Here is a 13107-nt window from a genome sequence, read left to right on the forward strand (position 1 = left end):
AGATTCGCACCATCACAATAAATATAATTATTTCCACTAGAACGATGCAGATTTTGTTCGGTTAAGAATGGAAGCGTTGGACGATGAAAGAACCAGCGAGGTTAGTAGAGAAGATAACAGTCACATCCTGCCTAGTACCTGAAGCAACGTTGCAATATATTTACAGTTTGTATACTTTTTTTAATACATATTGGTACTTTCAGCGATTTTATTGATTAGTGCCACATATACCAGATTATTTTCAGTTTTAATTGGGACCCTTCATTTTGGTCGTTTCATACCAATATATTAGGTGGATGAAAGAGTAATCTATGTCTTTGACATGTAATTATAACACATCAAAAATATCTTCACATAATTAATCACTGTTAAAAGTAACACTTTTTATCATCTTTTTTTTGAAACAGACTATATCAATCTCAGTTTTCGTCTCCTCGTCCGATTTTAATAGTTTATAGTCACATGTAAACTTTTAAATTACTTTAAATTACTAAAAATTTTATATTACTGTTACACCCTTCAAAGCAGTATCCATTTTATTTGGTAGACCTAAAATGAGAAAAAGGGGAAATCTGAAAAGAGAATACAGAATAGAACAAACTTAAAAGATGTAGGGAAGGAAATGGAGGAAAAAAAAAGGAAACAAAAGTGCAAAAAGTAGAGTAAATAAATTAGAACATAGAACCAAGATAACACTAATTGAAACAGAAAACAAAAACAATTACAAAAATGGTCTTTAAAATAACCAATAACAACCTGTAGCACCCTTCCGTCTAATTTTTGTCTGAAATAGTTGAATGAGTGTTATCGAGAACACGTTTTCAGAGCATGATGCATTGAATCATTTGAAATGCTCATTTAACAATTTATACAGTAACATAAAGAATGAGTAGTCCCACAAGGATGATGGGTGTGTAACAATTAAAAACAAAGAGATTATTGCAGAGGCCGAATGAATAGAGGATCGATATTTCTTCTCAAAAACTTCTACTGTTTGAAGCGAAGCAATATTTGGAATATTTTTTATAATAACTCATTGTCGTACTCTCGAAGCATGCATAACATCAAATTGATATGCTGTAACATTAATTGTTTGATATCACTTAGTAAACCAAAAGAAAATTTTTCTGTTTTAACTACATTTTCGGGGGCTGCACCCTTTAAAGTTGTTCTACTTTCTCTAAATGTTCAACTAATATTTAAAATCCCAAAGCAAACTTAAATTGCGTTTACTTTGAACCTAAAAAAAAATTAGATAGTCTGTATAATCTATATAAACATAATTTAAAAAACGGTGGATTACTGTTCTCTAGATCTAAGTTCAAACGGATGGATTTAAAAAATATTCATAAAAGAAATATTATTAATAAAACAACCGGCATAATATTAAATATTTTATTTAACAACCTTACGTAGATTACACCAATTTATAAATAATAGGACAAAGCAAACTGGGCGTCAATTCATTTGAGAAGCTTTTTTCGTCTGGTACAGTTCGTCAACATAATACACTCATTAGTCCGAGAGCCTCAAACGTTCATTATGTGTTTCCGATTATGATGATTTTTTAAAGTCGTCGGTTCTCGCACCATACGTGAACAAAAGCTGCGAATGTTACAAGGTATTGCTTGATTTATTTTACATAAGATACTTATCAAACTATTCTATAACACAGTGACTTTTATGATATTTTTTTTTAATACAATTAGAAGACACGCTCGATAACATAGTTTTTTTTTTAAATAAGATGCTGAAAATCGGAAACGGCGTTATCCCTTAATTCCAATTCGCTTTAAAGATTAATTAATAAACACACAAGAACAAAAGACATACAAAAATTTGCACTACGTTCTAAAAAAAATATATGTCTCATTATTTCATTGTATGAAAGTCTGAGAAAAACTGGCACATGACATCCTTAAATTGAGTATATATAAACAAGTTTAGTAAATAAAAAAAGAAACATTTTTAAAATCGATTGACTTGCAATGCAATGTTCACAACCCCTTTCCTTAATTAGTTCTTTTTGTGCATGTTTCACTTAAGGAGAAAAATAAATTGATAAAGGATGAGGAGGCCTTGTTCAAAAAGCTAAGCAACAGTTAGATTAAAAACTAAAAACTAAGATTACTTTTGACTTGCTTAAAACTAATTATTAAATTGAATATATGCAGTCAAAAAGATAACATTGGTAACATAAACTATTTTTCTTAATGGAGTCCCTGGACAATCCCATTTGTCCCATACAGTGTAAAAAAGTGTTTAATATAATAAATAAATATGATTATAGCACAAAATAAATGAGCATTGATTCTTCTTCTGATGTCATCATGATAATGACAATTTTATAATGATATCTGAATAGTAGTTGAATACTTTGCTCCTTTTAATTTAAAGAAGGATTTAAATGTTGTGGTATATATTAGAACTTATTAGTTGTATACTCATTTCTTTATAAAAAAAACTGTAGGAAAAAAGGAGCAGAAATACTCAAGCAAACTTGAAAAAACCAAGTAGAACTAACATAATTAAATAAAAAGTCTAGTTGTTGCAACATGATTTTGAAGAACTTGCTTGTTGCCTCCTGTCTACCATCACTCTATCCACATTGTCTCCTGGTTCGCGGCCAGATGATTTACTTAAAATTGATTCTGCTAATTCCCTAAATGCTTTTTCAATATTGATGTTTAACTTGGCAGATGTTTCCATAAATCTGATTCCATGTTCACGGGCAATTGTCTCTCCTCGTTCTTTACTTACTGTTCTCTTATCATCCATATCACACTTATTGCCTAAAATCATTTTTTCCACATCCTCATTGGCATGCTGGAATTTAAAAGAATTTCCTCTTATGATCCACATACAAGTTCATTATACAACAACAAACCTCATCTATATTTCGTAACCATTTAACAATATTTTCAAAGCTCTTCTCATTTGTTATATCATAAACAAGCATTATACCCATCGCCCCTCGATAATAAGATGTTGTAATTGTATGAAATCTTTCTTGACCTGCAGTATCCCATATTTGAAGTTTAATCTTTTTTCCTTTTAACTCTATAGTTTTAATCTTGAAATCTATGCCTTAAAAACATTTTCTTTATGATGTAAAATCTAATAATAAAATTACTGATAATTAATTTTAAATATGCTATTTATCTCTTCCGGAAAATAAATGAATAATACAAAAACCAATATATCAAGATCTATTTAAAACATCATACAATGATCAAATTTAGTCAAAGTAAATAAATAAAACTAATACGAAATTACGTAAAGCTATCAATTAATACATTTTTAGATATGTTATTTAAATAGAGGGGTGGAAAAGTTTTTTATGAATATTTTAAAGAAGATATAAATCCAAAATGTACATACCTATTGTGGAAATAAAAGTGGTTGTAAATGCGTCATCACTGAATCTGAATAATATGCAAGTTTTACCCACCCCAGAATCGCCAATTAATAGCAATTTAAATAGTAAATCATAGGTTTTTTTAGCCATTTTAAGATACTTTTATCTATATTATTTTGACTTTGACACTTGTGGGGTACTGCAACTTTTAAAGAAGATATGTGAATCGCCTCAGAACAAAAAGTAATGTGACATATGATATAAAAAAGTCAAATCTTTACAATTTTGTAATCTGTAGCTCATTGATCGGATCTATTCTTCGAAAGTCTAGGTCTATGTAATGAAATTTTTGGTTTGACCTCTTGATTTGACATATGACATGTTCTAGATTAAATGGTTTATAAGTTGTGTTGTTCTTCGAACATAATAGAATAAAATTGTACTACAGAATATCGGTAAGTATTATCTATTTTGTGTTGTTTCATTAAATTCAGCTACCTTATACGTGAATATTTTAAGTCTCCTAATAATGTATATAACATGACGTGTATTTCTTGAAATAATTGTTTGTTTAACACTGGACACTTATACACTTCCTATACATGTAAATTACTTTTTCTGTGAATACCCTTAACACGATTATCCTTTTTCATTAAATATATACCGCATTCTATAATTGTAAAATATGCAACATACTGATATCAGACGTAAAACTTTATATTGTAATATAATTGATATATGGTATTTTAGTTTCAGTACTAATAGTAAGTGATACCTGAGAGATGTCATACCCGTATAATCAAGGTAAGTTAGAAATGATAAAATGTACTATGGAACTTCTATTAGACTAAAAAATATGATAATTTACAAATTAATTCCATTGTATTTTTATTAATAAAGAATACTAAAAGTGTATGACTCACGCTTTGACAAAACGTCATTGGAAATCACACAGTTTCATAGAAACCTATATGTAATAATGCTTAGGATAACTTATTATAGATTAATAGAATTTATTGATTGCAAAACATTTTTACTTTAAATAAGTATTTATATGGAACAGATATTTGATAGAGGAGGATATATTATAACCTTGAGATCAACTTTGATCATAAATGATGGCAAGCAAATGGCACTATTTATATTTGTTTTCTATTTATAGGGCCTTATAGTGGCCAGCCTGGATACCCACCACCGCCCCAAGGTTATCCCCAACCAGGCTATCCACAGCCAGGTTTCGCTCAACCTGGATATCCTCAGGGAGGCTCATATCCCAGTGCTCCACAACCAGGTTTCCAGCCCCCTCCATATGGAAATGACCCATATGGTAACCAAGGTGAAACATTACCATTTAATAATATCACTCACGGTTGGTTTTTTTTTCTATTTTTATTTGTAGTTTGTGTTTTCAGTCATAATTCAAGAATATTAGCTTCATTTTTACTAATATGTTTTTTGCTTTATGGTAACTAAGTATGTACATCAGGAGTTTACTGTGTCGCCTAATACTAGTCTTTGGTGAATTGGAAGTGAAAGGTTGAAAATATAACTTATAGTATTGCCATGGTTATAAACAATTATAAATGGGTCATTTATTAAAGGTTTCAAAACATTATACAAAAGACAAAGCAAACGGTATAATGAAAATTTAAAAAAAAACCAATCCGATTAAAATACTAGTTATTAATATAAAGTGTTAGATGGGAAATAGTTCAAATCTTAAATACAATAAGAAATAACTCGAATTATCTAACAGGTAACAGGGTTATGCATAAGAAATATGATGATTGACAAATTAACAATGGGGTGATGAATTAAATTTAGATAAGCAATTTGATATGACAGAAATAAAAGTTCTGTATGAAATTTATTGTTTGGTAATTAATTTATTTGGATTAAAATAATCTGTTTGGCAAGAGTTCATGACAAAACATTTTCTTGGTGGCTGTTAGGATGGTTAAAAAATGACCAAATGCCTAGCTCCATCCATTGAGATGCTTTATATATAGAGTTTTAGTTGTTGTTATTTTTATCTTTGTTAGAGAAGAACATATTTTATCACAACCGATTTTTCTGTTTGCATCCAGAAAGACCGAAAATGTGCGGAACGGGTGCAAAGTACATGAAAAAACTTAAAGAAAGTTGTTAGTAAGCAGATAAAACGCTATTCTGAAGTAAAAAATATTGATTATTTTACCCATAAAATCGAGAAGAATTCTCGCTTATCATTAGATATGGGCAAGGGGTTATCTTAATCTATTATGTGATATTCCAATATGTAGGATAACTGCCTCATAATCTGAAATTACGAAATTCTGAATGTTTTCTTCATGAAGGAGTTTCCAATCTTATGGCAACTACTGGAATATTGTATATTATAGAAAAAATATTTTATAGATGCTGACTAAATAGATTATTAGGGGAAATTTATTAACAAATTAACATTTTCTAAAAAAATAAAATGTAATATTGATGATGTACACATTGCAATTGCCTACAAACAAAAAATATAATTGAACAAATTCGGTCAGCTGAAAAAGATGCTACCCCAATAGCAAGAGAGAAATCAGAATATGAAGTAATTTACCCCCTCGAAATTAGATAAATAAAAGAAAGGCGAAAAGCTAGTAGAGTATGGCACAGAACCAGAAATGCAGCAGACAAAATTACTTTTAATAGAATTAGTAATCAGACGAATGAACAGATCAAAGTATATAAACAGAATTGCTTTCAAAAATAGGTAAGTGAATTAAGCCCACAAGCAGACAAAGATTATTCTCTATGGAAAGCAACTCGAAGATTTAAAAGACCAATTATTCGAGTACCACCAATTAAAAATGATCGAAATGAATGGGTTCGACGCAACGATGTAAAAGCTGAATTGTTCGCGCAATACTAACATATTTCAATCTAGTGATATAGAATCTACCATGGATACATCTCGTGTTTATCAACCCGATGTAGATCTAAATCTAGTTTCTCCATTGGAAGTTGCCACTGAAATTGATAACCTCAATCCTAAAAAGGCACCTGGTATAGATGACATTTCACCTGTATTATTGAAAGAACTGCCACGAAGAGCAATCATCATGTTGAACGTATATATTTAATGCCTGTTTAAGATTGAAGCATGTTCCGGAAAGCTTTAAGGTGGCACAAATAATTATGCTCAAAAATCCTGACAAACCTGCAGAAAAAGTCGAATCTTACCGGCCTATTTCGCTGCTACCTGCAATATCAAAGCTATTTGGGAAACTAATATTTAAACGTGTTAAAAATTTTGTAATAATACCAGATTTCCAGTTTGATTTTTGAAATCACCATTCAACAATCGATCAAGTGCACAGAGTAACTGCGGCTATTGAAAAAGCGTCTGAGGAAAAGAAATACTGCCCTGCAATATTCCTGGATGTCTCACAACCTTTTGATCGGATTTGGCATTTGGGATTAATCTGTAAGATGAGCAAATTGTTACCGCGCAACTATTGTCAGTATTGTATTGCTGGAGTCATATCTTTTCGGAAGAAAATTTAGAGTATCGCACGAAATGGTGTTCTCGACATTTAAACTATTTCGGCTGGAGTTCCATAAGGTAGCGTCTTAGGTCCTCTCCTATATCTGCTCTACACTGCCGACATTCCAACAAAAAAAAAGAAACGCTACTTGGAACCTTTGCTGACGCCACAATTATTAATGCAAACGACATATCTCTGCCTAGGGCAATAGAAAAAGTGCAAGTGGCAGTCAACAAAATCTACAAATAGACGAAAGATTGGAAAATTCAATTCAATAGCTCCAAATCTGTCCACGTTAATTTTACATTGCGGCGAAATAATAAAAACTTAATTATATCACTCATTGGATGCCCGATTCCTCAAGCAGAATTAGCTAAATACCTTGGAATCCATCTTGATGGTAGATTAAATAGGAAACATCACGATAGGCAAAAAGCAAAACACATTAGAACGAAAATAAAACAACTTTACTGGTTAGTCGGAAGATACTCTCAACTTGATCTAAAATCAAAGAGGTTGATCTATAAGACAATTATAAAGGCAATTTGGACCTATGAGTGCAAATATGGGGTTGCACTAAAAATTCAAATCAACTAGTCATACAACGCTGTCAAAACAAGGTTATTCCATTGATGCCTATCATCAATGCCTATCGCAACGAAGAACTGCACGATGACCTGGAAGTCAAATGGATTTGCGAAGTTATCCAAGATTGGCCTTAAAACACGAAAGAAGATTACTAAATCGTACTAACGTGGAAGCAATACAACTGCTGGACAGCGCGCAGGATATCAGGAGATTGAAGCGAACCGAACCATACGAACTTATATAAAGTGTATACCTTTAGTGAAAACTATAGCTATAATTTCTTATAATTTTATAAATGAGGAATACATATTGTGAATTAATTCAAGTACAAATGAAAAGTAGTAATAAATTAATTTATAATTAAGATTGTACTAAGCGTATCTAATAAAGATATTATAAAAAAAATTGCAATTGCAGTCAGTACGAAAGTAGTCTAAACAAAAAAAATTGTTATAAAGGGAGGTTTAATATGATTAAGATAACTTACCGCTCTAGGCATTTAAATCGTTTTTAGTTATGATTACCTGTTTGTTTGAAGTACGCCAAGGTTACCTAACTAAAAAAGTGGAAAAATGAAATTAAAAAGGTTAAATATTTCTATCTGAAACTAATTACTCCTAAGTTTAAGTTGACTAAGTTTGAAGGTTATTGATTATAATAAAGCATCCTAATCTACATTATTTCTGAGTTTGATAGTACATGCTTTTGTCAAGCAGATTGTGTATAAAATTCCATTAATATTGAAAATGATTTGACATAAGGAATTTAAAAGCATTGTTTTATATTTAATCTAACATTTTATATTATTTTCTAATTAATGTTTGGATTGTCGTCTCTAAAGCTTTTTATCTATGTTTTGCGAATTGTCTTTGAACATTTATTTGCTTATTTTTAAAGTAATGAAGTTTACATATTTATACATTACAATACATTAACGTTTTACAATTATTTTATATAGATATTTGGGTAGATTTTGTTGCTGCATACTGCTATTAAAGTATAAACATTTAGAAATATAACATTAGAACACAATAGGGTTGGTTACACAGTTACACTTTTTCTTGAAATGCTCCTTAAATATTTTACTGACATCTGTGTGCGTTTATTATTTTGTGAGGGATGGAAGGATATTACACACTACATAACTTTTCAAATATTCACACAGGTGATATTATGTATTGTTATTACGTGATGTTATTTTGATCAAATATTTTTAAACAAACTTGTCTATTTTACAGATACCACCATTACCATATCACCTTTTTGGGGAGATTCTCGAATGAATCAATCAGTTTTTACTAAAGAGCTCGGTTCATGGGTTATTATCAAATAAAATAAAAAACGATTTTGTTGGGTCGATATTTTATTTATTTGTAGTGAGTATTTGTCACATTGTTTAGTGAACTGGTGTATCATAAGTGCGATTTTCAATCGAAGCACGATATATTAATGTAAATAGTTGGCATGAGCGATATCATACTGTAGAGAGCTTCTATATTAGGACATCTCTATCATTCTATAGTTTATAGTTAGTTCATGGGATATTTTTTTATTAAATGATTTTTTAACAAGGCATTAGTGAATCTTTTGGCATAGTATTGTACATTTTTTCGTTGCTGTACATGACAAGAAGTGACATGCGAGACAATTGGGCGAGACATATTATATAGACATATACATTATTGGAGGAAAGCTTAGCAGCAATCAATAGAAGCTTTTCATTAAATATAATGCTGCTATTCCGTTTAATGCTGTAGTAGAAACTCTTTTATCTATTGTAAGATATTTAAGCTTACGCAGTCATCATTATGAAATGAGATTTTAATATATTATTTTTATACACCTAGCGCAAGGTTGTGATCATTATGTTATATATCTTAGAACAAAATACTGCTGCTTAATAATAGAGTTCACAATCATTAATGATAATATTAAACTATACATTTTTATGCTTTTTTTACGTATATATCTTAGTCCAAAAGGACATAGCTTTTGGATGGTTAATGTTAAATTTTCGTCTCAAAGTCAAATTTTCTGGTGTTGTTAATAAGGAATCCGAAAAATATATTTTTGTTAATATTAAAGGTTTATTAAAAATATCGCTACTCTTTAAAATATCGATATTTTTCTGAGCCAGTATATCTATTTTTTATTATTTATTTAAAATAGCGATACATCTTTTGTTGTAAAATAGTAATATTCTCGCTAGTTGTTGCAAAAGAAAATTCAATATTGTTTTTTCTCGGATATATCGATATTTTTCTCGGTGGCCTGACATCCCCGCTTCGGTGTGCGCGAAAATGTGCAGTGATAGGCATGTATCTAACCCCTGTAGTGTTCTGAAACAAAAAACTCTTGGTTAATAAAGATTTTCTCAGTGGCTTTAACCTCGACGTTGTAAAGAATATCAAAAAAATCCCAAGGTGGCGACAATTTGAAACAAGATTGCCCCGGTTTTTATAACTTTCTTACTTTTTAAAAATGATAAAAGCACATTCCAAAATGCATGCTCCCTGATACAGAGCGTTATGCAAAGAAGATTACCACTAGATTAAAAAATGCCCGTTAAGTAGAACAGAACATCAAAAAAGTAGTTTTCGAGAAAAAAAGCTTTTACAGTCTGATGCAATGTTTCGGACAAAGAACTCAAATAATGGTACTTAATACTCTCGTCTATTTCTTATTCATACATTGGAAAATTGCCTTTGTCTGAAGTTCTTTAAAACCTGATAAAGTGAAAAAGCCTAGTTAAAGTGCTAACAGGTATATTTTTTAAAAATTAATCTCTTAGAACTTCAACAATTTGCCTATGGGCAATAACTATTTTTATGATACAATATAGCTATACTGACATGTAGAAGATCACTTCAGAATTTGCTGTACAAAATTATAATCTAAATCTTATTCTAGAGATTATTATATCTCACCCTACGTGTCTATCAATCATTTCGTATAGTAGTATGCGTTTGAGCCTACACACTCGCCTGTCATCGCGCATATTTAACTGTTTGACGAGTGCATTGGAATGCAGCATGAGTCTTTCAGGGTGCTTTGCACTAACACTTTGTATTCACTCGTTATGGGTTCTAAAAGTATGTCGCTCTATATTAGTTTATTGGAGACGTAATATGGGGCATCGACGCATATGACTCGCAAGCTATTCTGAAACCTCTGAAGGATAACTATATATGTTTGATTTGCTAGTAGTATCCACCCCACAGTTCAATACCATAGGTCCACTTATATAGCAAAACTTTGTTATGTAAAGATAATTTAGATTATTTGGTTTAGTTTTAGCCCAAGCTGTTTGCGTTTTGTCACTATATGTTTTTCCATGTTAAGCGTCGATCAAAATGCATTCCCAGATATTTAACATTGTCTGCTTGCGGAAGTTCATAATTGTTCATTTGTACCGGGGGACAAGTCCTACAAAGGGTGAATGTCAGATGGTTACATTTTGTCTCATTTGTTTTAATACGCCATGTTTTCAATCACAATTCGACTTTGTTTAAATGAAGTTGGAGGTTTCTTGTGGCTGTTATCGGATCCTCGTGTGATGTTAGACTGCTGTATCGTCAGCATATAACAGTAATGTTTCTTGCGGTCGGTAGGTCAATCTAAGTCTAAATTAACTAATTTAATTATTCAATATTGTCTTGAGTATCTTATTGTATATATAGTATAAAGGAGTTTTCATCTCAGAAAAGTCGCTGTCGAAAATAACTCGAATGTTTAAACTAGAACACTTTATGTGTATACTATTGAACCATGAGGTTGAACGAATGAGATTTCCAGTGAAGGATATTGATGTAAATAAATGTTATATTGTAAAAAGCTCCTGATGTATACCAAAACATCATTTGTTTCATTTAAGTTATAACAATATTATTAACGGTTATGTAGTATTAGCAAAATCATTTGACTTAGTGCAAAGAAGCGTTACTTGGCTCTAAATATTGTTTTTTTTTGTGCTACAGGCTATGGTGCATACACTGGAGACGACCCCGAGGAAGTCAAGGGCTTCGACTTCACAGACCAATCGATTCGCAGAGGATTTATACGTAAAGTCTACTCTATTTTAATGGTCCAACTACTCATTACCATGGGATTTATTGCATTGTTCTGTTATCACGATGCGACGAAGCGCTTTGTTCAGTCTACTCCTAGCTTATTCATCGTGGCGTTAGTGGTGATGATTGTGGCTATGATCACGCTGGCGTGTTGCGGTGAGGTCAGACGGAAGGCGCCTATCAACTACATCATGCTATTCATATTTACAATAGCCGAAGGTTTTCTATTGGGAGTTTCCGCCAGCACTTACAAACGGGACGAGGTCCTGATGGCCGTCGGTATAACGGCCGCCGTGTGTCTGGCCCTCACCTTGTTCGCTTTCCAAACCAAGTATGATTTCACCATGATGGGCGGTATTTTACTGGTCGCCACCATCATACTGCTCGTGTTCGGCATAGTCGCCATTTTCGTGCATAACAAAATCGTCCAGTTGGTCTACGCCTCCCTTGGAGCCCTGATCTTTTCGATCTATCTAATCTACGACACCCAGATGATGATGGGCGGGAAACACAAGTATTCGATCTCCCCCGAGGAGTACGTATTCGCGGCGCTTAACCTCTACCTGGACATCATTAATATCTTCATGTACATTCTGGCGATCATAGGGCACTCCAGAGACTAGACGATCTAATCCTCGCTCGGCATGGGCCGGTTGCTAGTTACTATCCGTCTTATTTTCTTATTCAGTATAAGTATGAGTTATAATCGTGTTATTGAAACATGTAGAAATATATCTCAAAGCAGGAAGGTCGCGGTAAAACGCCATCAACTCGGACTGGTCCTCGTTGGGTTCTCTGGCCTCAACCAAATTGGTCGAACTTCATTCCCGTCACTCTGCGTCTAGTCGAAATTCTCCGGATATATTTCACGTTGTTTATATATTGTTACCCAAATAAATGTAATATATACTACTTTTCTATGTGTAGTTCTAGATTAACTGTTGATATATGCATATAATAAATAGTTTGTAGGAGACAAAACATGCTTCGGTTCAGACTATGTTACAATATGTTTGCTTGTACTGTATAAAGAATTGACACCAAATAATAAATACAGTAATTGCATTTTAAAATACCTACTTAACTATTCTTATTGTTAAAACACATTAATTAATAAATGCCACCAAAAAAAGGAGTTGTTTATTCCAATTTACCCTATTAACTCCCTCTCTTAGCATTTCTTGAATTTATCCTTAGATATTTATTACAATTGTAAAATATTTTAAAATATTTTTGATATATTCTACATGATTAATTCTACATTGATACTTATTATCATCAATAATTAATTAAAAAAAGGGAGCTTTTGAATTGTTTAATTATAAGTATGAGTATTCACACAATAAATAAAGATATTTACTAATTTTGCCTTGATATTGCTCTTTATTTCCAGATCTAAGGTTTCACATCTAAACTTAAATAATACTTGATGGATTGACACCCACATATGTTTAAAATACAATCTTTGCAATCACCGTTTAACTATTTAGACTTTGAACTTTTTAAATTCAAGTAATCTCACTTTTGCAGTTTGTGAAAAAACTGTTTAAGCCTTAGTATATGGTAATATCTTAAT

General features: G+C 31.6%; 3 protein-coding genes across 6 annotated transcripts in view; 2 read left to right on the forward strand and 1 right to left on the reverse strand.

The window, feature by feature from the left end:
• LOC143204166 (uncharacterized) overlaps nt 1-202 on the forward strand; it is a 243729-nt gene extending 243527 nt beyond the window's left edge. For all 3 annotated transcript variants that reach the window (XM_076416642.1, XM_076416643.1, XM_076416641.1), the window contains one exon: nt 41-202. In XM_076416642.1, the coding sequence (XP_076272757.1) occupies nt 41-142 (102 nt within the window). In that variant the 3' untranslated portion in view covers nt 143-202. The remainder of the gene's footprint in view (nt 1-40) is intronic.
• A 1179-nt stretch (nt 203-1381) lies between these two features.
• Rab10 (RAS oncogene family member Rab10) lies at nt 1382-3608 on the reverse strand. The gene is made up of 3 exons (XM_076416664.1): nt 3382-3608; nt 2888-3087; nt 1382-2826 (listed from the first exon to the last, which is right to left on the reverse strand). Exons 1-3 carry the CDS (start codon nt 3506-3508, stop codon nt 2542-2544), a joined length of 612 nt encoding a protein of 203 aa, XP_076272779.1. The 5' UTR covers nt 3509-3608; the 3' UTR covers nt 1382-2541.
• Nucleotides 3609-3672: 64 nt separating this feature from the next.
• On the forward strand, nt 3673-12606 carry LOC143204176 (protein lifeguard 1). Of its 2 annotated transcripts, none has more exons than XM_076416659.1 (4): nt 3673-3813; nt 4109-4162; nt 4521-4727; nt 11439-12606. In XM_076416659.1, exons 2-4 carry the CDS (start codon nt 4141-4143, stop codon nt 12152-12154), a joined length of 945 nt encoding a protein of 314 aa, XP_076272774.1. In that variant the 5' UTR covers nt 3673-3813; nt 4109-4140; the 3' UTR covers nt 12155-12606. The 2 variants fall into 2 exon arrangements, with proteins under 2 accessions (XP_076272774.1, XP_076272775.1); XM_076416660.1 differs by having other exon boundaries at nt 4521-4694.
• Nucleotides 12607-13107: the final 501 nt, after the last annotated feature.

The sequence above is a fragment of the Rhynchophorus ferrugineus genome, unplaced genomic scaffold (genome assembly GCF_030347505.1).
Source record: "Rhynchophorus ferrugineus isolate W39M unplaced genomic scaffold, kcgeb_rfMv2 rfM10, whole genome shotgun sequence".
NCBI classification, from domain to species: Eukaryota; Metazoa; Arthropoda; class Insecta; order Coleoptera; family Curculionidae; genus Rhynchophorus; species Rhynchophorus ferrugineus.

Bases quoted from the DNA above. Each gene is read 5' to 3' on its own strand.
- LOC143204176 (XM_076416659.1), top strand. From the start codon at position 4,141: ATGTCATACCCGTATAATCAAG. The intron at 4,163-4,520 runs GTAAGTTAGAAA...TTCTATTTATAG, and splicing joins GTCATACCCGTATAATCAAG to GGCCTTATAGTGGCCAGCCT. The intron at 4,728-11,438 runs GTTGGTTTTTTT...TTTGTGCTACAG, and splicing joins ATTTAATAATATCACTCACG to GCTATGGTGCATACACTGGA.
- Rab10 (XM_076416664.1), bottom strand. From the start codon at position 3,508: ATGGCTAAAAAAACCTATGATTTACTATTTAAATTGCTATTAATTGGC. The intron at 3,088-3,381 runs GTATGTACATTT...AATGTTTTTAAG, and splicing joins CACTTTTATTTCCACAATAG to GCATAGATTTCAAGATTAAA. The intron at 2,827-2,887 runs GTTTGTTGTTGT...TTTAAATTCCAG, and splicing joins GGTTACGAAATATAGATGAG to CATGCCAATGAGGATGTGGA.